The 27,730-nt window shown below is 45.8% G+C and overlaps 1 protein-coding gene across 1 annotated transcript; it reads left to right on the top strand.

Annotated features, from left to right (window-relative positions):
- Positions 1 to 9,033: 9,033 nt before the first annotated feature.
- Positions 9,034 to 25,334, top strand: LOC146346950 (DGAT1/2-independent enzyme synthesizing storage lipids-like). Its single transcript, XM_084848068.1, has 6 exons — positions 9,034 to 9,364; positions 11,402 to 11,566; positions 13,677 to 13,870; positions 20,445 to 20,505; positions 21,067 to 21,206; positions 25,230 to 25,334. The coding sequence occupies exons 1-6, from the start codon at positions 9,034 to 9,036 to the stop codon at positions 25,332 to 25,334; spliced, it is 996 nt and encodes a 331-aa protein (XP_084704194.1).
- Positions 25,335 to 27,730: the final 2,396 nt, after the last annotated feature.

The following is a 27,730-nucleotide window of genomic DNA, read 5'->3' as shown; positions in this document are numbered from 1 at the left end:
TCACTGTATAGAGCTTCTTCATCTTTGGCTGCAAAGTACATAATCAATCTGATTTCCATATTGACCATCTGGTGACGTCCATGTGTAGAGTCGCCTCTTGTGCTGCTGGAAAAGACTGTTTGCTATGATCCGCGTGTTCTCTTGGCAAAATTCTATTAGCCTTTGTCCTGCTTCATTTTGTACACCAAGGCCATGCCTGCCTGTTATCCCGGTGATTTCTTGACTTCCTACTTTAGCATTCCAATCCCCTATGATGAAGAGGACATCTTTTTTTGGTGTTAGTTCTAGAAGGTGTTGTAGGTCTTCATAGAACCAATCAACCTCAGCTTCTTCGGCCTCAGTGGTTGGGGCATAGACTTGAATTACTGTGACGTTGAATGGTTTGCCTTGGATTTGTACTGAGATCATTCTATCGTTTTTGAGATTGTACCCCAGTAGTACTGCTTTTCCCACCCTTTTATTGATTATGAGTGCTACTGCATTTCTTCTAAGGGATTGGATTGGATAAATGAGCAGTATTTATCCCCTCTCCACTTACAAAAGAAACCCCAAACTTCTTTTTTTTATTAAAGCTTTCTTGTCATAGGAATATGAGAAGCTGCTTTATACTGAGTCAGACCCTGGGTCCATCTAGTGCAGTATTGCTGACACTGACTGGCAGCAACGGCTCTCCAGAGTTTCAGGCAGGATTCTTTCCTGGCCCTACCTGGAGATGCTGGGGATTGAACCCGGGACCTTCTGCATGCCAAGCGTGTGCTCTGCCACTGAGCTACAGCCCTTCCTATTGCTGGATAATGGCAACTGACAAACAAAGCAACTCCAGTTTTGTTTCGCTGCAACCACATGAACCCACTTTTCTCAAAGACTTGTGTGAGAAGGAGAAAAACCAACCCTCTTGCCTGTTTGTATAAAGTCATTCAGAAGTTCTCTTACCCACCAAAGAGAATTCTCTTTAAGAATTCCCCAAGATATGTTTCTTTCTCTTCAAGAAACAACAGGATAGGGAGGGGAAAGGAAAAGAAGAATGGTGATTGGAAATGTGTTTGGGAGGGGGCAGGGGGCAGGGAGTGGGTTGAGAGAATTCCTTAAGCCAAGTGGCTCCATTCAGAGAGGTAGTACTTCAGAGGAACTTAGGAGGCTGTGGAGGGTTTGTAAGGATTGCATGTATTTAGATTAACACTATGAAGTGAGGCGGCTGAGGGCTTTTCTAGCTTTTTTTTAATGGTAGAACCTATTTAAAGTTTCAGCAGTTCCTTGACCATGACACCACATAGTCCTAGCCCTCCTTTTGGAATAATTTAAGTCCTATGGCTATTTAGGATAAATTAAAGTGGAGGGAGGAGAAAGACATTTGTGGAGACCAATTGGATCCTTTGCTGTACTGAAGCTACTAAACTTCTCCAGAAACCAAAGGTGCTAGCTTGGGGCAGTAAAATCAGATGCTGTGTGAAATAACCAGTATTTCACATGGAGCTCTTTCTTCCCTTCCTTCTCCCTCTTCAAAATGTCATTGCAAGCAAGATCCCAACAGTGGGCATGTAAGAGCAGAAAAGTCAGGGGAAATAAGATTTTGCACCTCAAAAAAACCTACACCAGAGATTAGGGATAAGGACCTCCTAATGGTCACCATAAACACCCTCTGATTAGGATCTCTAATCCCCTGTATGGCTTGATAGTTTTTACTTTTTGTTTTAGTCTTTGAGAAAAGGAAACTTTACTCATGGCTAGCACAAAAGCCACTGGACCTAACTGTCTGAACTTTGGCAAGCTCAGTCAGCTCCATAGCGCGTGTACTGTCCTGCTTTCCCACAAGCTGCCATTTTGTGGAAAACCAAAGGTAAGCTTTTTATGCAAAATTGTCTAATTAGGGTTTTAGTATCATGATTAGTATCATAATTAGGGTTTTAGTATCCATGCACATATGTGGAAGAACAAAAAAATTATAGTTGTTTGCTTTGACACATTTTCTTGAAAAGAGCAAATTTTACCTGTGGCTAGAGACATCACCTTGCCGACAAAGGTCCGTCTAATCAAAGCTATGGTTTTCCCAGTAGTAATGTATGGCTGTGAGAGCTGGACTATAAGGAAGGCTGAGCGCTGAAGAATTGATGCTTTCGAACTGTGGTGCTGGAGAAGACTCTTACGAGTGCCCTGGACTGCAAGGAGGTCAAATCAGTCCATCCTAAAGGAAATCAACCCTGAGTGCTCATTGGAAGGACAGATACTGAAGCTGAAGCTCCAATATTTTGGCCACCTAATGCGAAGAGAAAACTCCCTGGAAAAGACCCTGATGCTGGGAAAGATTGAAGGCAAAAGGAGAAGGGGATGGCAGAGGATGAGATGGCTAGATAGCATAACTGATGCAATGAATATGAACTTGAGCACGCTCTGGGAGAGAGCGCAGGACAGGAAGGCCTGGCGTGCTATGGTCCATGGGGTCACGAAGAGTCGGACACGACTGAACGACTGAACAACAACAAAGCACAAAAGCCACTGAACTGAACTGCCTGAAAATGGGCAGGTTCTGTCAGCTCCATGGGGGATACCAGATCTCCAAAGCTTCAGGCTCTCAGCTCTGTCAGTGGTTCGCATGACACAAGTGTGGTTAATAAGCCACAATGGTTTGTGAACCACCCTCACACATGCTGGTCATGTGATAGATGATTTTCCTAATTCCCCTTGCCAGGCATGAGTTGTCATGATACTAAAACCCTAATTAGACAATTTTGCATAAAAAGCTTACCTTTGGTTTTCCACAAAATGGCAGCTCATGGGAAAGCAGGACAGTACACGCCATGCACTGGGCACCCATGGATGGCTGTGCAGCTCAACCCATGCACTGAGCAAGGTCAGGTGGCCAGCAGGGATCCAGCGAGTGGCACGCAAGGTGGGGGCAGGTGACTTCACCCATCCCTAGCTTCTGTGCTACAATTGCCATGCCTCAAACTCAAAATTTTATGGGGCATCGAGACAACATGCACAGGGCTGTGCCCTTATTAACTGCTTTCGGAATTACTTGTTCCCTCCCAGAAGAAGTTGGCTTGAACACCAATGCTGATATTATCAATTTCATCAGAGGTTTCTACAACCATTTCCTCATTCTCCCCCACTCACCCAGCACACCCATGATGACTGATAAGCTCTATTTTGCTCTGTTGCACCTACACCTTAAAAGCAGTGTATAAAACTCCTTTTAATTGTTTGGAGCTGGTTGTTTCCTGCTTTGAGTAGGACTTGGTGGTTCCAAGGCTTTGCATTGCAAGCAGCCCTGGAGATGTGGGATCAACAAGAAAAAGACGCCCAGAGAAAATGAGGAAAAGTCCCCAGTGCCCAGCCTTCTGAGACTTCACCTGAAGCTTAGACAGAAGAAGGGGAAAGTAGTGACAGACTGGGGGAAATCTCTCTCTCCCCCCTGCCTTTTCTCCCGCCCCCCCCCCCAAATGCAGCAAAACATAGTAATATTTTTTCTATATGCTGGGGGAATCTCTTGTGTCTGCAGAACCCCCTAAAATTCTTGTCGTCCCATGTTTGCCCTGCTAGTCGGCATAAGGCTGTCAGGTTTACTATTAGAGGGAATGAGTAGGACCTGCAAAAAATGTCTGAGCCTATTCTAACCTATTGACAGGAGAGTTCCTGTTCTGGGTTCCTGCCACACTGCCATGCCCTTCTCCGGGATAATGTCACTGTGGCCCCTCCATACTGCAGATGCTGCACTGCATATCATACAGTCCCACCTCTACATCCTCCTTTGTATACACACCCTACACCCTCCTTTATATGGACAGGAATTGGACTGTGCTGGGCTTCCCATCCCCCCAGCTGGTTGCACCCTAAGAGAGTGGAGGGAAAGTCTAGGTTCAAGCAGAATACTCTAAAGGCAGGAATGAGGAAATGTACCGCCAGTGTGACATTGCATACAGGTCATTCACGCCTTCCATTCAGTCCTTCTTCTTCCTCCCCACTCCCATTTTCCATTTTCCTTTTACAACTGCACATTCCCTGATCCAATGGTGGGGGGCAGAGCATTGCCCCCTTGTTGCAATTTGTTTTATTTTGTCTTTACTTCTGTATATATGTTGAGGTTCACCCAAATAAGCTGATACCACCCTCTTGTTTCCCTCGCAGTGGTCAGGGTTGGGTCCTTCTTCTGTCATCACAGGCACGCAGACACAAGAGCCATGCTGAATCAGACCACAGAAGAGCCATGCTGAATATTAAAAGCGATAAAAACAAACTCTATTAAACAGTCATAAAAACAAGAATAAAAGCCAACAATAAAACCAGCAACAACAATGGCAACAACAGCAACAATAGCAATCATATCAAGAGAAGGCCAAAGTAATATAATACGTTTCAAAGCCTTCTCAAAAGCCTGCAATGGTGGAGCACGGCAGACCTCCAATGGCACTTTTTCCAAACGTGTGGGGCCACTGCGGAGAAGGACCTCTCTCATGTGGTCACCCACCTAACTGCTCTCACAGGGGGGCAGATGAGAAGGTCCTCTCTTTCTTATCTTAAAGTGAGGGCAGGCTGACTTGGGTGAAGGCACTCCTTCAAGTAACTTGCTCCCAGCCAGTCACATTCTTTACCAGCTGAAGTTCCTGAACTGTTTTCAAAGGTAGCCCTTGTACAGTGCATTACAGTAGTCCAGCCTGGATGTCACTAGTGCATAAATAATGGAGGCAAGGTCTGTCCTCTCCATATAGGCAAACCCGCCTAAGCTGCTAAAATGCATTCCTGGACACTGCAGCCACCTGGGCTTCCTAATTAGCTCAGAGTCCAGGAGGACTCTTGGACTGAGCACTTGGTCTTTTAGGGGGAGCGCAACTCCATCTAAGACCAGTTGTAAACCTCCATCCAAAGCAGTTGGTTCCCAGCCCACAGTACCTCCACCTTGATTGGATTAGGTTTCAGCTTGTTCACCCTCATCTATCCCCAAACCTCCTCCAGACACTGATTCAAGAGTTCCACAGCCTCCCTGGGACGTACAGATGGAAATGAGAAATAGTGCTGAGTATCACCTGCATACTGCTGACATTTCAGCCCAAACCTCCTGATGACTTCCCCATCAGGAGTGGGTTCATGTAGATGTAAAAAAGGAAGGGGGACAAGATAGAACCTTGCAGCTCCCCACAGGCTCATGGGGTTAAACCAAAGTCCCCCAGCACCACCTTCTGAGACCCCTCCTCCATAGTTTAAAACTATGCCTCCAAAGCACAGTCCAGATAAACAAACCAGAAGGATATCATGGTCGATGGTATCAAAAGCTGCTGAGAGGTCCAGAAGAGCTAAGACAGTTGCACACACCCCATCCATTCCTGGCATAAGACATCAACCAAGGCATCCCAGACTGTTTCCCTCCCATAACCAGACCTGAAACATGTTTGTAAGGGATCTAGATAATCAGTTTCATCCAAAACAGCTTGGAATTGTGAGGCCACCACATGCTCCAGCACCTTGTGCAAGAATGGCAAATTTGACACAGGGTGGTAGTTGTTTGAAGCCATAGGATCTAAATTTGGTTTCTTCAACAAGGGCCTCACCACAACAAGGGCTTCTTTCAAAGCTGTGGGGACCTCACTGTCCCTCAAGGAGAGGTCCAGATATCCAGCCCAGCTCTGGTAGATTTCACAAGCTAGGATGGACGAGGAGCTAAAGGGCAAGTAGTAGGCCTCAGCCCTCCAAGCAGTTTGTCCAGTAGTAGCCCTTCAGAATGGCAAACAGGTTGTCTTGCCCATCAAGTAAAAACACAGTCAGGTGCAATTCATGAACATTTCCATTGCCTAATAGTTATGCAATGTCTAGTTCCACTGAGTTTTAATTAAGGTGTAGCTGAGGGTGGAAGATGACAGTTTTAAAAGTTCAGAACGAGAGGAGACCAGCGCTAAACTGACTTCACAGCTAAAGCCTCCAAAATAGCTCTGATAGGAGAGAGGTAAGAGATGGGGATATATATGCATGTGGGGGTTGGAAAGGGTCAGGACAATTTCTACCTTTCTTGCATTTTGAGGGTAATGCCTTCTTCCTTCATTTCTTTGAGGTGATGAATAGTCTACTGGTGATAATTGTGTACATATTTATGATTTTATTTATTTATTTATTATTAAATTTATTAATTGCCCATCTGGCTGGTCACCCAGCCACTCTGGGCGATGTACAACATACAATAAAAACAGTTTAAAACAATAAAATTCTATAATAAAAACATTTTCTAAAATACCCTAACCCACCCCAAATGCCTGCCTGAACAACAGCATTTTTAATGCACGACGGAAGCTCATTAAAGAGGGGGCATGACAGAGTTCCCTAGGGAGGGAGTTCCACAGAGTGGGGGCCACCACAGAAAAGGCCCTCTCCCTCGTCCCCACCAGTCTAGCTGTCCTGGCTGATGGGACAGAGAGAAGGCCATCCGAGGCTGATCTTGTTAAGCGGCCTGTCTGGTGCTGCTGGAGGCGCTCCTTAAGATAGGCTGGGCCAGAACCATATAGGGTTTTAAAGGTCAAAACCAACACCTTGAATTTGGCCCAGAAAACAACTGGTAACCAGTGCAACTCCTTCAGCACTGGAGTGATGTGATCTCGCCGGCGGCTGCCTTTAATCAGGCGAGCCGCCGCATTCTGTACCAGCTGCAGTTTCCGAACCGTCTTCAAGGGTAACCCCATGTAGAGCGCATTACAGTAGTCTAAATGAGAGGAGACCAGGGCATGTACTACCGATGGGAGCAGATGGTCGGGAAGGAAGGGGCGCAGCCGCCGTATCAGATGGAGTTGATACAGCACTGTCCGGCTCACAGCTGACACCTGAGCCTCCATGGACAGCTGGGAGTCCAAAATGACTCCCAGGCTGTGGACCTGGTCTTTCAAGGGTAGCCGTACCCCATTCAACACCAGGTCAACATCCCCCAGCCTCCTCTTGTCTCCCACCAAAAGTACCTCGGTTTTGTCAGGGTTCAGCTTCAGCCTATTTCTCCCCATCCAGCCACTCACCGTCTCCAGACATTTGGACAGGGATTCTACGGCCAACCTTGGTGAAGATTTAAACGAGAGGTAGAGCTGCGTGTCATCCGCATATTGATGACACTGCACCCCAAACCTCCTGATGATAGCCCCCAGCGGCTTCACATAGATGTTAAATAGCATCGGGGAGAGGATGGAACCCTGTGGCACCCCACAAGTAAGTGGCCACGGGTCCGAAACCTGATATTTGTTTAATGCTTTGATATTAACTTCAGAGCATTTTGAGTGGGAAAGGGTGGACAGGGGAGGGTTCATCTTCCCCCTGCAGGCTATAAATGCTGCAATTTAAATTATACCACCCCAAACATACGCACTCATCTACACCCTCATGTGTATTAGGCAGGACCTGGCCTGAGCTGGTTTACTGTCCTCCAATCTAATACCAGCCTAGGATAGTTAAGACAAAGTTTAGGTTCAGGCAGAGTACTCAAAACACAGTGTGTCATGGGTTATGTTCTGTGGGTTGGATCCAGACTCATCATTCTGCCAGCAGGAGGACACTGCTTGTGGAACAGGACTTCCATGTCCTCTCCTCTGCTCTCCCCCAGCCCCCCATGTCCCATCTACATCTCTAGGGCTTTCCCAGCCCTCTGGAGGTGAGATCACCCTGGAGGAGATCTGGAGGGCACTTGGGAACTGCAAGAGAGACAAGAGGACATGCAAATGTCATTCCAGAAGCAGGGTCCGCCTGCTGACAGAACGAGGATTCTGGATCCAAGCAGTGAGAAGTTTCAGGAATTCCAGTACTTGCTCATGGTTCCGTTTCCTTAGAAGGAGGTCACTGGAGACTTTCCATGATGTAAGATTTATTTGCACATAAAACAGGCTGAACGAAAGATGGGGGGCGGTCACTAGAGTAACACTCCAACAGATTCCTGCCCCCCATCATCTGGCCAGGGGAACCCATAGTGCCCTGGGAGTGCTTGGAGAGAGCAAGTCAGCTCTCTGCGTCGTTTTCAGATCTGGTTATACCACAGACTGACTGTCACATCTACAGGCTTAGCTTGCTTCTGTTGTTCTCTCCCCAGACTCAGTTGTGTGTGCTGTGGCTCTTCCTATTGTCCTCTTGTGCATTGTGCTGGGCCTCTGTACGTGGAGACAGCCTGTGTGGCTTTGGCCTTCCACTTCTGGTACAGCAAGACATGAGTGGAAATGTATGGTTAGCCAGCAGCCTCAGTGGTTGGGGTGGAGTACTTGGTGTGGCCCACCTCTTTCCTGGGTTAGCTGCTAAGGGTCCCACTTCTGAGAGTGGAAGGCTGGTGTTCATGGCAGCGATTCTGTTGGGATCAGCCTGTACGGATTCCAAACAGAAAGGTGTTAGCAGAATGGATGATCACCCACTTGTATAGTGAAGAGGGTTTTGCTTTTCTTTTGCCAAGTCTGGATTTTGAGTGTAAACTGCTCCCCTCTCTTGTTCAAAGCAGCCTTTCTTCAATAGGTTCCCATCACAAGACTTCCCTGTTTTGAGCTCTGACTTTGAGTGGCATGAGGCCAGGGAGATGCAGCCTCACACTCTGTAACCTATCATCAGAGTTAAGGTCTGCGTGGGTGGGTTTTATAAAGATGCTGTGATGGGGTCCAGATGTACATGGCAGTTTTTCTGAATTTCCCATTAAATTAGGAGATAATTTATTTACACCATTACTTGGCCTGATGTAACTTTCCATCTTTGAAGTGGGTGTGCCCTTGGAATGGAGCGGGTTTGGCTGAGATGTACATTTATTCACCCCAGGCACATTTTGCTACACCCACTTTTTTGGCAACTCCACCAGCAGCTTTTGCAGATGGAGTGGATTCCTGGCTGAGCTCTGGATTGGGGGATGGAAAAAGATCCAGTGGAGCGGGCTGCCACAGCCCAGTGGAGGGCACATTCCACCAGCATCTGGTGGAAGGCATCTGGCATTAGCATCTGCCACATCAGATCCCTTCCAGCTGGTGGATTAGGAATGTACTGTAAGTCTGATAATTGTGTGCTCTCTTTTTTCCAGGGGGAAACAAGTGAAGAAATTGTGTGTTCATGGACAGGATTTTATTGAGTTTGTCTTTTATTCCGAAGATGACAGCAGAAAATACCAACTCTACTTTAGCGCAAGAACCTCTGGCTTGGCCAAATTACATTTTGGAAGATTATCAAAACTATCTGGTGTGTGCATTGATAACCTCAGTTATTTCGACAATACTGTATTATCCCTTTGGTGTAATGGGATTCGCATTCTATACTGGTAGTGTATTCTATTTCATAAGTAAAAAAAATTGGAACTTACCAGACGATTTTACAAGTGAACAATGGGACAAGCCAAGGCAAATATTGGGCTCTGTGTCAGATCTTCTAGGAAGGGCGCTGCATGGTAAGCATGACTTTCTCACTTACTCTCTCAGGGGCTGGATTTCAAATTATTCCTCTCATGCAATATGTCTTCATTTCAGAAGACAAATGAGAATCCAGCTATCCTCTTCTTTTATTGCAACGTGATTTGATCATGAGCCGAGAATGTTGTGCAACCCGACATAACTTGAACATTATGATGAATAACTGAATTTAAGCCAGGCACACACTGTGCTTTCTGCCTTGGACCCAATCCCCATCCTTCCTTCTAGGTGGGGAGCCAAGTGGGTATTAAAGTTATAAAAATACTTCAGGAAAGCTTTCTGAATGGCAGGTTCACAATGCACCTTTTCAGAGATACAGCGTTTGCATAGCACCTGAAGCAGTTGCAGCCTTTGATTTTTCCTGGAATTACGTAAGGAAAAATGGATCAACTTTTCTTTTGAAAATGCAAGAAAAACCAAACTTGCCTAACGCTTTGGGGTCACTGAAAGGGTATGTGGCCGATTCAGAACAGAAGCAGTTGCCTCAGAGAGGCCCGTGCGGCAGGCGAAATGCGCCGTGGAGGGAGCAGCAGCACCTGGCTTATGTACGCACACAGCTGTCATCGTTCCTGTCCCTGGGAGCCATTCCTGAAATGGAGGCCGTCATGGACGTGGCTGCCTTGACCCCAACCGCTCCCCGCTGCCATTGCCACCGCCACGCAGGGTGTGCAAAGACAGTCATCCCCACGCGCCATGATTTCTCGCAAACCAGGGTTTTCTGGAGCTCGCCAAGTGGCTGTGTGGCACAGCGGCGGCAGCCCAGTGCTGCAGGGACACGGGGAGCGTGGGATGGCTCCCCTGGTGTGCCATTTCCCAGCAGAATCAGGCTGCTGGCGCCCGGCCAAACAGCTGTCTGCTGCGCTGTCGTGAGCCTGTCTGTGCAGGGAACCAGGGCAGGCAGGATCGCTCCCTCTCGTGCCCTGTCCCCCAGAAGGAGCGCTGATGGCTCCAGAGGGGGTTCAATCCTCTCCCCAGGGATCCCGACCAAGATGGCTGGTGAACTGCTGCGGACGGTGGTCCTGAGCGCTGCTAGCAGGGCAGGGGTAGAGCCCTGTGATGAGGAGGAGGATGTGTGTCTATGTGTGTGAATGGCTGTATCCGAGTGTCGGCGGGGGGGAGGTGTGAGTGTGTGTGTGTGTGTGTGTGTGCTCGTGCGTGAGGCCACCAAAGGGTTCCATGGGGGCCAATGCTGTCTCCCAGCCCGAAAAGGCCAGCCACCCCAGCTCCAGGGCAACAGGAGCAGCATAGCATGGGAGTTCTGCCCTCTTTTTTTTTTTTTGAAGGCAGAAGGGCGAGGCGGGAGGACTGGACCCAAGTGATGTCATCAGGTACAGACCTTAGGACAGAAGTCAAGGGACCCCTCAGCAGAAGGGCGAGCTGCGTACGTCCTGTGCAAAGACAAAGTAAAGCCAGAAAACAGCAGGACTGTTTCAACAACAGAAGAGTCTCATCAGGACAGTGCAGATGCAGTCTAGAAGGAAACCAGCCAGACACCCCCGATATCGCTAAAAGGTCCGGCATCATTATCTGACCACTCTTGGTCTCTGGGGGGAAGTCCAAAGGCAACCGTTGCTCAACAGCAGTGGTGGAGCGGATTCCAGTGGGCCCTAATTCCTTCTTGGCCTTCAAAATCTCTCCCATGTGCTCCTTTTGTCGTATCAGGCATTAAAAACCTGGAAGAATCTAAACTGAGTTTTTTACTTTGTGAGCATTTTCACAAATCATTCCTGCTTGTACCTCCTTAATCATGACTGAGGATATAATTTCACCACTGCAGGTTTTTCAGCACAGCAATTGCAAATTTACACTTCACACATTCACTTCTAAACTTATTTTTAACTTAAGAATATACCTTTTGATTCCTTTGTATCTTAAACTTCACATTAAGGTATAGCATTTTACTCGTTGGCCTTCCTTATTCCATCCTCTTTTCTTCTATTAACAAGATCGAAAACAATGTCATCTGCATGAACATGAAACAGTACTGAAGCCATTGCTTGCTGTACCATTTACAGGTTATGAGGTTTGCGGAATAGAAAATCTACCAAGAGGACCAGGGATTATTGTTTTTTTCCATGGAGCCATACCGATGGATTATTGTTTGTTTATATGGAGGATCTATAGAGTCACAGGAAGATTGTGCTATTCTGTGATTCACCGTCTCTTTAGATTTCTACCAGGTAAAAATTGATCCTGTAAGTTTTGTAATAGAACTATTTATTTTTTTAATAAAAGGCCTCCCTGACTTAGGATTCTAACTTGCAATTTGGAATTTTCTAATTGCCACTTGAGATTTTTTGAATTTTCAGTACACTGGATATACATTAAGGCTCAAAGTGCACATTGCACAGCATTCTAGGTTTCTTTCCTCTCCATTTTTTTTAAAAAATGTATCAGCCTCACCAGGCTGCATGGAAGCTGGAGGGTGGAGACAGAATGGATGGGGAGACAGTGCTTAACCCTTTTCTCTCTGGTTTCCCTCTTGATAGCACTGTTTGTCACCCCGGGGGTGGCAATATTAGTTCGAGCCTACATCTGTGCCATTAGCAAATGCCATTAGCATGCTTCTGGGGGACAATCTTGAGCAGAAAAGGAACAGATGGGAAATGTCTCTCTCCGCACATCCTGCTTCTGCTCAGATGCAGCCTCCCCTACGCTGCTATTGATAAACAAAGCCAAAAAAAATAAATGGAGCAAATTTCACAGAACTTTATCTAACATTTAGTTCGAGCCTACATCTAACATTCACCATATTGCCATTAGCAAATGCGGGCTTTTGATCCAATGTTGCCACTCTTCTCAGAAAGGAGAATTGAAAGCAGTATGTAAGGAAAGAGTTGGAAGCCTCTGTGCCAGAATACTCTTCAGTTTTTGTAGTCTAGGTCTTGTATACTGAAACAAAATGGTAGCCAAAACCAGAATGGGAGTAGTATTCTACAAATGTGGACCACAACAAACAAGAGCCAGGTGACAATCCATCTTGGCCAGTGAGGAGACTCTGGCCCAGAGGAAGAGTGACAACCTCCAGCTGCAGTACCAAGGCTAGCAGCCACTTGAAGGAGAGTGACTCTTCTGAATGGGTGGCCATAACGACCCAGTTGAGGGCAGCAGAGGGCCATAAGCACCCTGGGTTGCTCGCTTGCTCTCCACAATACTTCTTCCAGCACAGTTGCTCAGTAAGGCTACTGAAAACTAGCCAAAGACCAGACCCACCTAGGATGACATGCCTGGGAATCCTCAACACCAAATCTGAGAACATCTCTGTGATTTCAACAATGAGACCGAAGGGCAGCAGCAGAATCCCTAATCCTGGGGTCTCCAATGTGGAGATTTCCAACATGGAGACCTCTCTTGGCACCCATCAGGCTCACTGCCCCTCCTGATTTTTTATTTTTTAAAACTTTTTTTACATTAAAAATAAAACTGGAAAGTTGGCATGGTCAAAGCAAAAGGGCAATGCCACCTTTCTTTGGGTTCAAAATAATTTTTTATTATTTTTGATAATCAAAATAATATAATATAATATTAAATAATATTTAATAATTTTTGATTATTTTTAATTAATAAAAATAATTGTTTTGTGTTTTGGAGCTCAGACTCTACCTCTGCCTTGTAATTAGTTTCTTGGGCAAGTTACTTTTCTTTCAGTCTCACCTCTGCCTTCTGGGAGTTGGGTGTTTTGTGTCTGGCAAAATTCTGTGTGGCAGGCTGGCAGCAATTCTGTGAATATTAAAGTCCCTGCCATGGCAGCCATTTTATGAGAGTACCCACAACACTCTCACAATTTCAAATGTGTAAAGTGACCCAAAAATATATTCACTGTCCTGTACAAACAATCCAAGTTTTTGTTGGTGTCATGTAGGAAATATGATATGATCAGGGTTCCCCTTATGACCTGGACCCCCTGAGCAACTCCTTAAGAATCTCTTGTCTCTTTAACAGCCCCATCTGCCTTCTTTTACTTTCCCCTTTCCAGTAATGTGGAGTTTAGGCTGGAGACCTGGTGTGATTGACACTCTAGATACCAGCTTTAACCACAACCGTTTACTGGTAAATCAAAGCAAGCAAATTATAACTAAAAGTATTTACAGTATAGAGCTGAGTGATACAAAAGGCATGAAGAGAAAATAAAGGTTGCAAAAATGCAAGTTCCTCTACCCTAGCTGCACTTAGACTTTTCCAGCCTGCTTCCTCCTACTATCTCTTCATTCTCTGGTCTTCCTGACTCTGCTCTTACTGGCTCTCCCACTCTCTTTATATACCCTCCTAAGCAAGAATCAATTTTTGCAGGACTACGGATGTATCTTAAAGTCAATCGTGGTCACTATTACACCAGAGAAGAATGTGTGGAAATTCTGAAGAAAGGGCATCTGTTGGGTATCTCACCTGGAGGACTTCCAGAGCTTAACTATGGAGATAAGAATTATAATCTTCATTGGAATAAACGTCAAGGGTTTGCTCAAGTAGCCATAGATGCAAAAGTGGTGAGTGGGTTGTCTCTGATTCTCATATTGACTGGGTTTGCATGACAAGACAACCCCTCATGGGCAGCCAGATGTGGTGGGTTGTTGTATTCCCCAACCCGATGCATTTTCTGCAGGGCAGCTTATTTTTCTCCAAAAAGTCACCTGAGAATGCATGGATTGTTTTAGGGTTGTTCATACCCTCATTTTTGTGTCATCTGAACCTAAGACACTAAATGTATCATGGTTGCTGGAATCAGCTAGAGTGGTGATTGGCAAGAGCAACAAAAAACCCTGTCACTCTTCGTGATCTCGCCACCAGCACCTCCACCCTCCCTTGCCAGTGACTGCCCCGCCACCGATGTCCAAATGATACTTTGAGGGGACCATCGCTTTTTCAAAACTTTGAAAATTATTAGTATTTTGGTCCTTTGAAAATATGCAAAAGTGTTCAGATTATTATTATTATTATTATTATTATTAATGTTCTTTCGCAAGGGCAGCAGGGTGCAGATTCACCTGTCTGATATGCGTAGCCTTGTCTTGTGAATTTCCCTGGATGTTTCAGCTGTCAAACGGAGTGCCAAAGTGGAGTAGTAACATACAAGGAAACTGACAAGACGAGGCGGCATATAGGCTAATATGAGTGCAGCTGCCAAGAACCTGGGGAAAATACTGCCGAGCGAAAGGAGGAACCCAATTCACAATTGAGAGGCACCAAAACAAGGGGGAGAAGGAGAGAAGTAGCTGCACCAAAAAGGAGCGGACAATATCTCCCACTTGGCAATGAAATCCTCCTGCTATGAAGTGTTAGACTAACACTTGTCAACATCTTCCTCTCATTCAACACTTCCCCGAGTCTCCAGCAAGCCCACAAAGGGGAGATGTTGGCTGCTTCCCTTTTCATGGCTCTTCAGAGCAGTTACTGCAGTTGGGCCTGTTTCCACTCTGTTGACTGCCCATTGTTTACTTACAATTGGTGGTAATCTATTTACTTACAACTGGTTGTAATCTACGTACTTATGTCACAGGCTAATTGTGACCTCATCATAAGCCACATGCTACCACGAGGCAAGCTGGTTATGTGTATTACCTGGCCACAGGAAGAAGCAAACTGTATGTGTCCTCATTCCTACTTTTCTATATTTCTCATTCCTTGCACCAACTTTACAGAGGTAACGATGCAGATAACTCCACATGGTTGTGTATTTTGAAATTCTGGACTATTTGGTAAACCCTCTCCATATTTAGCTTAGGAAATAGTCCAGCCAACCTTGTGAATAAGAGGCAGAAAAGCTACCCCCGGAATGTGCAAATGTTTAAGGACCAGGGAGCTCCACCAGGGAGTGCCCTTCCTGCCTTCCTCAACTTCTCACACCGGGGAATGTTCTAGAGACCCAGCACTGGGAGGCCCGCAAAATGACCTGGGAACTCTGGACGCGGTGCGGGGTGTCCTCAGAGTCTCCTTGCGCAGCCTCAATTAGAGGCCCGGGGAGAAGGGTGGAATGGACTTCTGCCCGCTCCCTTCAGCCTTAGAGCTACTGCAGAGGCTTCTCATGGGTTCCGGAGATGAATTCATGCATCTGTTTTAACATGCTTTTGGCCCCCTTGGGGCTCTTTCAGAAGGGATCTTCACCATCATAAGGCATCTCCTGGCCCTCCTGACAATGATGCCTTCCCTTGGGAGCCAGGGCAGGTGTCAGCAGTGTGCTCTCTTTGAGCACAGCCATCCCAGCATTTGCCTAAGGCTGACAGCATCTTTGGAGGCACCAATCAGCCTTGGCAAATGTGGATAAAGGCTGTATGGCCAGAGAGTAAAAAGAAAAGCAAAGAATCATGACAATTTCTTTAGATTTATCTTTAGGTTTTAAGTAAGCTAAATGTACATCCCCCTTGTGATCTGAGGGTTTATTTGTGGTGTAATTTTGTTCAGCCCTGTTAATGATCTTCTCAACTGCAGTGTGTTCCTTTTAATTCACCTCCTATGCAGTTCCAGCCCTTCAACTGATGTACTTATTAAATTGTTTCCTGTTCAGGCAAGAAGCAACTTCATTCAGAACATAAAATTCTGTTTAGTGATGACAAACAACGCTGAACTGTGGCTGGTGTCTTCTGAAGTAGCCAGAGATTAATTGCTACTATATTAAATCCAAGATATATAACACCAGGTTGCAGTAAAAAAAAAAAAAAACATTTCTTCAAGTAGAAAAGCAAAGATGCATTTAACATCCTGCCTAGTTTGGTAGTTTCCAAGTAGCACCAGAAAGAGTGAAGCGGCTGGGCCAAACCCGAAAGGACACTCAGCTGTGGATGTGTCTGGTGGTGAAAAGAAAATCCGATGCTGTAAAGAACAATATTGTTTAGGAACCTGGAATGTCAGATCAATGAATCAAGGTAAGCTGGAGGTGGTCAAACATGAGATGGCAAGATTGAACATCGACATCTTGGGAATCAGCGAACTAAAATGGACAGGCATGGGCGAATGTAATTCAGGTGACCATCATATCTACTATTGTGGGCAAGAATCCCTTAGAAGAAATGGAGTACCACTCATAGTCAACAAAAGGGTGGGAAAAGCAGTACTGGGGTACAATCTCAAAAATGATAGAATGATCTCAGTACGAATCCAAGGCAAACCATTCAACATCACAGTAATTCAAGTCTATGCCCCAACCACTGAGGCCGAAGAAGCTGAGGTTGATCGGTTCTATGAAGACCTACAACACCTTCTAGAACTAACACCAAAAAAAGATGTCCTCTTCATCATAGGGGATTGGAATGCTAAAGTAGGAAGTCAAGAAATCACCGGGATAACAGGCAGGCATGGCCTTGGTGTACAAAATGAAGCAGGACAAAAGCTAATAGAGTTTTGCCAAGAGAACATGCTGATCATAGCAAACACTCTTTTCCAACAGCACAAGAGGCGACTCTACACATGGACGTCACCAGATGGTCAATATCGAAATCAGATTGATTATGTCCTTTGCAGCCAAAGATGGAGAAGCTCCATACAGTCAGTAAAAACAAGACCTGGAGCTGACTGTGGCTCAGATCATGAGCTGCTTCTTGCAAAATTTCGGCTTAAATTGAAGAACGTAGGGAAAACCACTAAACCGTTCAGGTATGACCTAAATCATATCCCTGATGAATATACAGTGGAGGTGAGGAATAGATTTAAGGGATTAGACCTGATAGACAGAGTGCCTGAGGAACTATGGACGGAGGTCCGTAACATTGTTCAGGAGGCAGCAACGAAATCCGTCCCAAAGAAAAAGAAATGCAAGAAAGCCAAGTGGCTGTCTGATGAGGCTTTACAAGTAGCTCACGAAAGAAGGGAAGCGAAAAGCAAGGGAGAAAGGGGAAGATATACCCAACTGAATGCAGAGTTCCAGAGAATAGCAAGGAGAGACAAGAAGGCCTTCTTAAATGAACAATGCAGAGAAATCGAGGAAAACAACAGAATGGGAAAGACTAGAGATCTCTTCAAGAAAATCGGAGATCTCAAGGGAACGTTTTGTGCAAAGACGGGCATGATAAAGGACAAAGAAGGCAGGGACCTAACAGAAGCAGATGAGATTAAGAAGAGGTGGCAAGAATACACAGAAGAACTATACAGGAAAGATCTGAATGTCCCTGATAGCCATGATAGTGCGGTCACTGAACTTGAGCCGGACATCCTCGAGAGTGAAGTCAAGTGGGCCTTAGGAAGCATTAGTAACAACAAAGCTAGCGGAGATGACAGTATTCCAGCTGAGCTATTTAAAATCCTAAAAGATGATGCTGTTAAAGTGCTGCATTCAATATGCCAACAAATCTGGAACACTCAACAGTGGCCACAAGACTGGAAAAGGTCAGTTTACATTACAATTCCAAAGAAGGGCAACGCCAAAGAGTGTTCAAACTACCGCACCATTGCGCTCATTTCACATGCCAGCAAGGTGATGCTCAAAATCCTACAAGCTAGGCTTCAGCAGTATGCGAACCGAGAACTACCGGAAGTACAAGCTGGGTTTCGAAGAGGCAGAGGAACTAGAGATCAAATCGCCAACATTCGCTGCATCATGGAGAAAGCAAGAGAATTCCAGAAAAACGTCTATTTCTGCTTCATTGACTACGCTAAAGCCTTTGATTGTGTGGATCACAACAAACTGTGGCAAATTCTTAAAGTGATGGGAGTACCAGACCACCTTACCTGTCTCCTGAGAAACCTGTACGAGGGTCAAGAAGCAACAGTAAGAACCAGACATGGAACAACCGATTGGTTCAAAATTGGGAAAGGAGTACGACAAGGCTGCATATTGTCACCCTGCTTATTTAACTTATATGCAGAGTACATCATGAGAAACACCGGGTTGGATGAATCACAGGTCGGAATTAAGATTGCCGGGAGAATTATCAACAACCTCCGATATGCAGACGATACCACCCTAATGGCAGAAAGCGAAGAGGATCTCAAGAGCCTCTTGTTGAGGGTGAAGGAAAAGAAAAAGGAAAAAGAAACCAAATGCACAGTTACAAGATGGGGGATACGTGGCTCAACCACACTACGAGCGAGAAGGATCTTGGAATTGTCGTCGATCACAAGCTGAATATGAGCCAACAATGTGATGTGGCTGCAAAAAAGGCAAATGCTATTTTGGGCTGCATTCATAGAAGCATCGCTTCCAAATCCCGGGAAGTACTAGTTCCCCTCTACTCAGCACTGGTTAGGCCTCATCTGGAGTACTGTGTCCAGTTCTGGGCACCACACTTTAAGAAGGATGCAGACAAGCTGGAGAGGGTTCAAAGGAGGGCAACAAAGATGATCAGGGGACTGGAAACAAAGCCCTATGAAGAGAGACTGAAAGAACTGGGCATGTTTAGCCTTGAGAAGAGAAGACTGAGGAGAGATATGATAGCGCTCTTCAAGTACTTGAAAGGTTGTCACAGAGAAGAAGGCCAGGATCTCTTCTTGATTATCCCAGAGTGCAGGACACGGAATAATGGGCTCAAGTTACAGGAAGCCAGATTCCGACTGAACATCAGGAAAAACTTCCTGAGTGTCAGAGCAATACGGCAATGGAACCAATTACCTGGGGAGGTGGTGGGCTCTCCCACACTGGAGGCCTTCAAGACGAGGCTGGACAGCCATTTGTCAGGGATGCTCTGACTTGGATTCCTGCATTGAGCAGGGGGTTGGACTCGATGGCCTTGTAGGCCCCTTCCAACCCTACTATTCTATGATTCTATGATTCTATAAGGAGGAGAGTGCAAAAGCTGGTTTGAAACTCAACATTAAAAAAACGAAGATCATGGCATCTGGCCCTATCACTTCCTGGCATATAGAAGGGGAAGAAATGAAAGCAGTGACAGATTTTACTTTCTTGGGCTCCAAGATCACCGCAGATGGTGACTGTAGCCATGAAATTAAAAGACGCTTGCTCCTTGGGAGGAAAGCTATGGCAAACCTAGACAGCATAGTAAGAAGCAGAGACATCACCTTGCCGACAAAGGTCCGTCTAATCAAAGCTATGGTTTTCCCAGTAGTAATGTATGGCTGTGAGAGCTGGACTATAAGGAAGGCTGAGCGCCGAAGAATCGATGCTTTCAAACTGTGGTGCTGGAGAAGACTCTTACGAGTCCCCTGGACTGCAAGGAGGTCAAATCAGTCCATCCTAAAGGAAATCAACCCTGAGTGCTCATTGGAAGGACAGATAATGAAGCTGAAGCTCCAATATTTTGGCCACCTAATGCGAAGAGAAAACTCCCTGGAAAAGACCCTGATGCTGGGAAAGACTGAAGGCAAAAGGAGAAGGGGACGGCAGAGGATGAGATGGCTAGATAGCATCACGGATACAATGAATATGAACTTGAGCACGCCCCGGGAGAGAGCGCAGGACAGGAAGGCCTGGCGTGCTATGGTCCATGGAGTCATGAAGAGTCGGACACGACTGAACGACTGAACAACAACAACAACAACTAGTTTGGTACTAAGAAAGAAGTTGACAATTACATTATTCGTAGGGTGCTTCCAGATGGGGCTTTTATTCTGCTATCGCCCTGCCTCATTCAGAGAATTTTATGGGCTGTCCAGACAACAAAGTCTTCAACTTGTAACACTCCTTTATTTCCCCACCATTTCTTCCATCTTTGCTCTTATCACAGAAACTGTGTTAAGACAGAAAAATTGTTATAGGGCCATGCTGCCTCCTTGTTGGAGGTGATGGGAGAGAAACTGCTCTGTCCTGTCCCCTGTTTCCAGGTGCCAAGTCTGGTTCAGTGAGCCAGGAACTGAATGTCCAAACCAAATCATTAAGTGTGACTATGCCGCAACCAGGTTCAATTTTGTGAACCTCAGAAGCAAAAGAGGAGCAGTAACTCTATGGAGAATGGAGGTAGCAGCACGTCCGTGGGGGACAGGAGCCTGGTCTGCCATTCCCTATTCACTTCTCAAAATGATCCTTCAATACACTTAGCTGGTGACAGAACCCTAGAGGATATCTCATCAAGTTTCTCCTCTCCATGTGTCCAAACTCTGCATTTTCAGTGATCTACATGGGCTGAAGCGACAACAACAGCAATGTTGTAATAATGTCTGTCTTTTGATCTCTTTTAGCCCATTATCCCTATATTTACACAGAATCTGCAAGAGGGATACAGGACATATGGAAAGATACGTAAGTTATACTTCATACTTTCTTAGGAGTGTGTTTTGTAGATAGCATACCTATGCACCCTTAGTTAGGAATAATCCTTGTTGAATACAGTGGGACTTACATCTGAAGAAAAAAAGCAAGAGGTCTGGCTGTAGGTATTTCTTTAATCTAGTTTATGCACATAGGAATTTGGTAGGCTTCCATATCTATTCTGAAAGCTGATTAAAGAGTAGTATATATGGGTTTTCCTTTCTCCTACATTTTCATTACAGAGCATGGCAATGGATGTGATGAAAAACTTTACATGTTCTCAGAGGCTTTCCATACATTTCTGTGATGAGAAAAACCTGTGAATGCATCAGTATTCATGCTTTCTATGCACAGAGCTTATAGATTGCAGCCATGATATATGCGGTAACTCATGCTAATTTTCTCAGACTTTTCATAACAGATGCTACATGTGCAAGCAAAGCCCCAGCTAATTTCAAGAAACCTCTCTTTGCAAAGCCCCAGCTAATTTCAAGAAGACTCTCTTCAGTCTCTCAATATCTCATCCCAAACTTATCTTGATTTCATATACAGGTCTAATGAGATGGCTTAATGAAAAAACTGGGTTTGTAACTTTTCCTGCATTTGGATTCTTACCAGTCAAATTTCGAACATATATTGGACAACCAATTCCATATGATCCAGATATAACTGCTGAACAACTAGTTGAAAAAGTAAGTGCCCTAAGATTCTGGGAAACCATGAGGAGAAGGTCATGTGAGTGTTGGGATTAATAATCATAGAATCATAGAATAGTAGAGTTGGATGGGGCCTACAAGGCCACTGAGTCCACCCCCTGCTAAATGCAGGAATCCAAGTCAGAGCATCCCTGACAGAGGGCTGTCCAGCCTCGTCTTGAACGCCTCCAGTGTGGGAGAGCTCACCACCTCCCTAGGTAATTGGTTCCATTGTCATATCGTTCTAACAGTCAGGAGCTTTTTCCTGATGTTCAGCCGGAATCTGGCTTCCTGTCACTTGAGCCCATTATTCCATGTCCTGCACTCTGGGATGATCGAGAAGAGATCCTGGCTTTCCTCTCTGAGACAACCTTTCAAGTACTTGAAGAGTGCTATCATGTCTCCCCTCAGTCTTCTCTTCTCAAGGCTAAACGTGCCCAGTTCTTTCAGTCTCTCTTCATAGGGCTTTGATTCCAGTCCCCTGATCATCTTTGTTGCCCTCCTCTGAACCCTCTCCAGTTTGTCTGCATCCTTCTTCAAGTGTGGTGCCCAGAACTGGACATAGTACTCCAGATGAGGCCTAACCAGTGCTGAGTAGAGGGGAACTAGTACTTCACGGGATTTGGAAGCTATGCTTCTATGAATGCAGCCCAAAATAGCATTTGCCTTTTTTGCAGCCACATCACATTGTTGGCTCATATTCAGCTTGTGATCTACAACAATTCCAAGATCCTTCTCGCTTGTAGTGTTGTTGAGCCACATATCTCCCATCTTGTAACTGTGCCTTTGGTTTCTTTTTCCTAAGTGCAGAACTTGGCATTTCTCCCTATTAAATGTCATTCTGTTGTTTTCTGCCCAGCATGCCAATCTATCAAGATCACTTTGAATTTGATTTCCGTCTTCCAAAGTATTAGCTATCCTGCCCAATTTTGTGTCATCTGCAGATTTGATCAGCATTCCCTGCACCTCCTCCTCCAATTCATTAATAAAAATGTTGAAGAGCATTGGTCCTAGGGAGGCTGGCTAATGAGGAATCCTCCGGCCTCCACAGCCTCCTTCCTTCCCCCTCCCCAGCGCCTGAGCTAGATGGCCAAAAAGACCCATCTAACTAAATCGCAGAGCGGGAGCGATATGGAGGTGAAGAGCACCTTTGCTGCTCCTCCCACTCACCACTGGGTGGCCATAAGCCATGAGTTCGGAGGCTTATGGTCATTCCCACATGACTGCATCCTAAGGGGTCTTTGAAAGTTGGCTGCTCCACATCTAGGCAGACGTGTCCCCACCGAGCACGCACATCCCCAGATCAATCAGGGTAGGCTCCCAGCTCCAGTTTGGCTCCAAGTGTGGTGCTGAGTGCTCAGCACCATGCTCCATGTGTCGCCGAGGCACGCGCTGAGGTGCTGGCCTCAGCTGCAGTGTTGCTTTTATGAGGAATCAACCCAGAAGTCGGCCTTCTGGGAGACCAACTGGAGAGCTGCTGCTCTCCGTCTCTCTCTTCACCCCTTCCTTTCCGGATGGAGTTGTGGGGCCACCAGCCCCACAGGAGGGATGGACGAGGTGGCTTTGGCATTGGCAAGGCTCCTGACTCAGTGTGTCCTCTCAGAGCTCAGAATTTGGAAAGACTGAGAGAAAGGAATAGATTGAAAGGATTATTATTTAAGACTTGACTCCCTAACCAAGTTTCAAATTCTGATTAGTCTCAATGAATTTTCAGTGTTATAAATGTTATGAACTGATTGCCTCACATCTTAATGTTAACTTTTATTAGGAAGAATTTCAATTAATTCTAATTACAATAATTTATGTATAATTAATTTTCTTGGACAAAGCAAATGAATAAAGTGATTTATTTAAAATCAACAGCTGTACATTCTCGACATTTGATTAATTTTGCAGATAAATTAATTAGTGGCAGAATTAATTACTGACAGTTATAGCTTTTACAGATTGAATGGAAACAGGTCCTACATCTGGGAAAATTGTGCATTTTTTAATGATGGGTAGGAAGGACAAAAAAGTAGAAAAGGATGAAGATGAAGCAGGAACATCTAGTCCATCAGCAGAGGAATGCTAGCACTATAACCAAATAATTTGAAGAATATGAAGTAGCTCCATAGAAGGAGTTAAGGAAACTGAGCAAACACTATTGCAAAAGAAAGAAGAGAAACAGAAGGAGGGAGAAGTATGCATGCTGATGACACGCTAATTTCAATAATCATAGAATAGGAGGGTTGGGAGGGGCCTAGAAGTCCATCGAGTCCAACCCCCTGCTCAATGCAGGAATCCAAGTCAGAGCATCCCTGACAGAGGGCTGTCCAGCCTCATCTTGAATGCCTCCAGTGTGGGAGAGCCCACCACCTCCCTAGGTAAGAAGACTCTCTGCAGTCTCTCAGCATGATCCAAGCTTATCTTACTTTCATATACCGTAAGAACTCAAGGAAAGAACTGGGTTTGTAACCTTTTCAGCATAAGGATTCTTACTGGTCAAATTGCAGACGTATATTGGAGAACAAACTCCATAGGAAGGAGCTTAGGAAACTGAGGAAACACTATTGCAAAAGACAGAAGAGAAACAGAAGGAGGGAGAAGTATTACTAACAAACTTTAGGTAAATACAGCTGTAAAAGGCAGCAACTTACAAAAGGTAATGCTTTACTGCCACAAATGGCGTAAAATATACCAGTTATGGCTGGAATTTTCCTGTGATAGGCTAATGGCAGCTTCCATTAGCCTGTCACATCTTTTTGAAAGCTGGAGAGCCACCCTCTTGCGGATGCCGAGGTGAAAGCGGCCAGTCCTCTATGGACTCTGGAGGTTGGATTCTTTGGAATACAGCCTCATTTCAGTCCCCAGCAGATTTCTCCAGCATCCCTATGACCTATGTCGTGACAGACAGGGAAAGTGTGACCCTGTTGATTCTCCTTGAGTTGTCAGGGGCTTTCAGCATCATCAGCCATGGTATCCTTCTGGGATGACTGTCTGACCTGGAAGGGTGGAGTCCTTGAGGTGGTTTCATTCCTATTTGGATGGTCAGCTCCAGAAGGTGGTGCTTGAGGGATATTGCTCAACTCTGCGGCCTGTGTAGTGTGGTTCAGCAGGGGTTGGGTTTGTCTACCATGCTATTTAACATCTACATGACACCATTGAGTAGGGTCACCTGGAGTTCTGGAGTATGTAGCCATCAGTATGCTGATGACACACTAATTTCAATATTCATAGAATAGCGGGGTTGGAAGAGGCTAGAAGACCACTGAGTCCAACCCCTGCTCAATGCAAGAATCCAAGTCAAAGCATCCCTGACAGATGGCTACCCAGCCTCATCTTGAAGGCCTCCAGTGTGGGAGACCCCAACACCTCCCTAGGTAAGAAGACTCTCTGCAGTCTCTCAATGTGATCCCAAGCTTATCTTACTTTCATATACAGTAAGAACTCAAGGAAAGAACTGGGCTTGTAACCTTTTCAGCATAAGGATTCTTACCAGCCACATTGCAGACGTATATTGGAGAACAAACTCCATACAATTAGCATATCAAATCTTTTTGAAAGCTGGAAAGCTGCTCTACAAACTCCAGTGGATGCAGCAGGGTTGTGGAAAAATCCACGGGGCCCCAAGTGGCCCGGACGTCCCTGTGGCAGAAGCCCCTCCAGAAAGGATGTTGGGGGGGTTGCCCATTCCTAGTCATCATACTGGGCGATCAAAGCAGTTTCTGTGCCAAAGCCCCACTTGAGCCACTACTCACATGGAGCCAGATAAACAGTCTCATCCAAGAGCATCTGGAGCTGATGTCGAGTGAAGACGGAGAAAGGAAATGATTGTCACTCTCTGCCAGTATACAACAGCCGATGGTGGCATGATTTCTCCAACATAGGTGAAAATTGGACTAGAATGCTAAATTGTAATGATGCGAACAGGGGACGTTTAAATGACTTGTTAGAATTATGGCCTCTTTTATAGCAAGGCCCTAAGTATACCTGTGATTCTAAACCAATGTGGTTTCCCCCCCTCTTTCCTTCTAATAGGCAAAAATTGCATTCGAAGCTTTGCGAGACAAACACCAGAAAATACCAGGAAATGTACTGAGAGCCCTTGGGGGACGCTTTGGGAAGCATCACAAAGATGAATAGTGTGAATAATGACCTGCATGGATATGACCTCTCTGCAGTGATCCTCCCAAGCAGCTCTAAATGGATTCGGATGGATTCCAGAGGTCTCTGTGGATTTTCATGCTGCTGGGGCTCATGCTCCTGTTGAAGCCCTGAGCACTCGTGGAAGGCAGAGATGACTAGGAGCTTTTCTACATGAGGCCTTTGTTGTGTGCTCATCATTCCCTAATTATCGTGTGTATATAGATTTTTGAGACAATGGTGTGACCGTACAGTTTCACTTCCATTTGTAATCTGCACTTTCTGAGAGCTTTTTTTAAGACCAGGGAAAATGGGGATCATTTCTCAGGGCAAAAGAAAGGGTGATTTCCTCGTGTGTATTTGTGCTATTTTGGTATACTACAATGCCACCTAGAGGTTATGTAGTGGAAAAGCAGTAAAAGAAAGACTCCTCCTGCAGTGGTTTAATCTCAGTTTAGCGAGGAAACAGAAAGTCAATGCAGATCATTAACAGCCTCGTGTAGAAAAACCGTAGGGCAGTTCACATTTCATAACTTCCCACCTGAGCTGGGGACAATGAAGTAAGAGGGAAGATGGCTAGAATGCAGGTGGAGGAAAACTAGTGCCAAACCTGACCGAACCCAGGTTAGAACTCATCATCGAGCCAAACTTGTGGGGATGATGGTGGCACATAGGGAGATCTTTTCCATTAGCCCTGCATCTTCTCAGTGTTGTGCAGAGGACCTTTTCTAAGTGGTTCATGGTTTTTTGCAATCTGGGGAGGGAGAGAGATGGTGGAAACCTTGGTAGATTGCTGTGGCATGTTTGCACAACACTTTGAAGATAAGATCATTTACCTTTGTCATGACATGGACACTACTGTTAATGTAGTTCCATTAGTAGACGTGTTCAGAGCACCATCTGATTCAATTTTAATGGATGGGTTTTGATGGTTGAGGCCTGAAGCTGTGGACTAGGTGCTTGGCCAAGTCTGGTCAACCACCCTTCATGCCTTCTTATGTCTAATAGGAAGAGAGTGTCCAGTTAGGTCCAGGAGGTCGTCAGCTGCTTTAAAGGAGGCAGTTATCAGGCCACTCTCTATTAAGCCTCACACGGATCCAGAAGATGTTAGTAACTATTGGCTTTGTTAGAGGATATTAAGTTGCTAATAGCCCCTTCCTGGGCAAGGTGCTTGAGCAGGTGGTTGCTGGCACTAATTATCACGATCCAATTCAGCTCGGCTTCAGGGCTGGTTTTGGAACAGAAACGTATGGGATGATCCTTGCCAAGAGAGGGAGAACAGGTGCATGACCCTGCTGATTGTCTTGGACCTCTCAGTGGCTTCAAGACCATCAACCCTTCAGAATCGTCTGTCTGGGCTGGCAGTTGGAGATACTGCACTGCAGTGCTTCTGTTCCTACTTGGATGGCCAATTCATGGGAGTGGTGCTGGGGCATTATTCATCTGTCCCTTGGCAGTTATCGCACAGGGTGCCACAGGGCTCTATTTTATCCCCCATGCTGTTCAACATCTACATGAAACTGCTGGGGGAGTTTACCACAAATATGAACTGAGCTGTCACCAATATGCAGATGACTCCCAGTTCTATCCCTCCTTTTCATCAAATCCAGGTGAGGCAGTGGGTGTTCTGACCCAGTCCCTGGGCACAATGTGTACTAGATAAGGGCCAAAACCCTGAGACGTGATCCAGATAAGACAGAGTTACTGTTAGTGGGTTGTTCTTCTGCCCAGACAAGTGATATTCAACTTGTTCTAGAGGGAGTTGTACTCACCGTAGGGGTGTACGAACCCCACTCACCATTCCAGGTGGTGGCGTCCACTGTGGGGGGAGGCAATCCATCCCTCCCCCCGGAATCCTGCCCAGCTGGCTCTGTTCCACGCACTCCATAGAGCCGCTGGCTGGGCTCATCTGCAGCCAGACTGCCGTCCGCTGCCGGGCTGCTGCAGCCGCAAATGATAGGCTATGTATATATTTATGTAGCCTATCATGGCAAAGAGCAGGGATGCAAATGGCAGCTGCTCTGCCATTTGTGTCCCTGCTCTTTCCGTGATAGGCTACGTAAATATATACGAAGCCTATCACAGCTAACGCAGGGACACAAATGGCGGCCACTAACAGCCATGATAGGCTATGTAAATATTTACGTAGCCAATCACAGCCACGGGCAGGGACGCAAATGGCAGCCGCTACACCGGCAGCGGATGGAGACAACGACCCAGAGCAGCCGCTACCGCCAGGTAGGGTCCATCCTGGGGGGATTTCAGGGGGTGGCGGGGGGGTGTAGTCCATTCTGCCACAGACTCCAGGGGGCCAGATTCTAAAGAATCTGGCCTCATTGGAGTCCGTGGCAGATTTCTCCGCCATCCCTAACTCCCCCTAAAGAATCAGACTTGTA

The sequence above is a fragment of the Heloderma suspectum genome, chromosome 4 (assembly GCF_057233095.1).
Source record: "Heloderma suspectum isolate Gila_16-S chromosome 4, 16-S_ref, whole genome shotgun sequence".
Classification (NCBI taxonomy): Eukaryota; Metazoa; Chordata; class Lepidosauria; order Squamata; family Helodermatidae; genus Heloderma; species Heloderma suspectum.
Note: the sequence above shows the minus strand (reverse complement) of the source record. Positions and strands in the feature narration are given on the sequence as shown.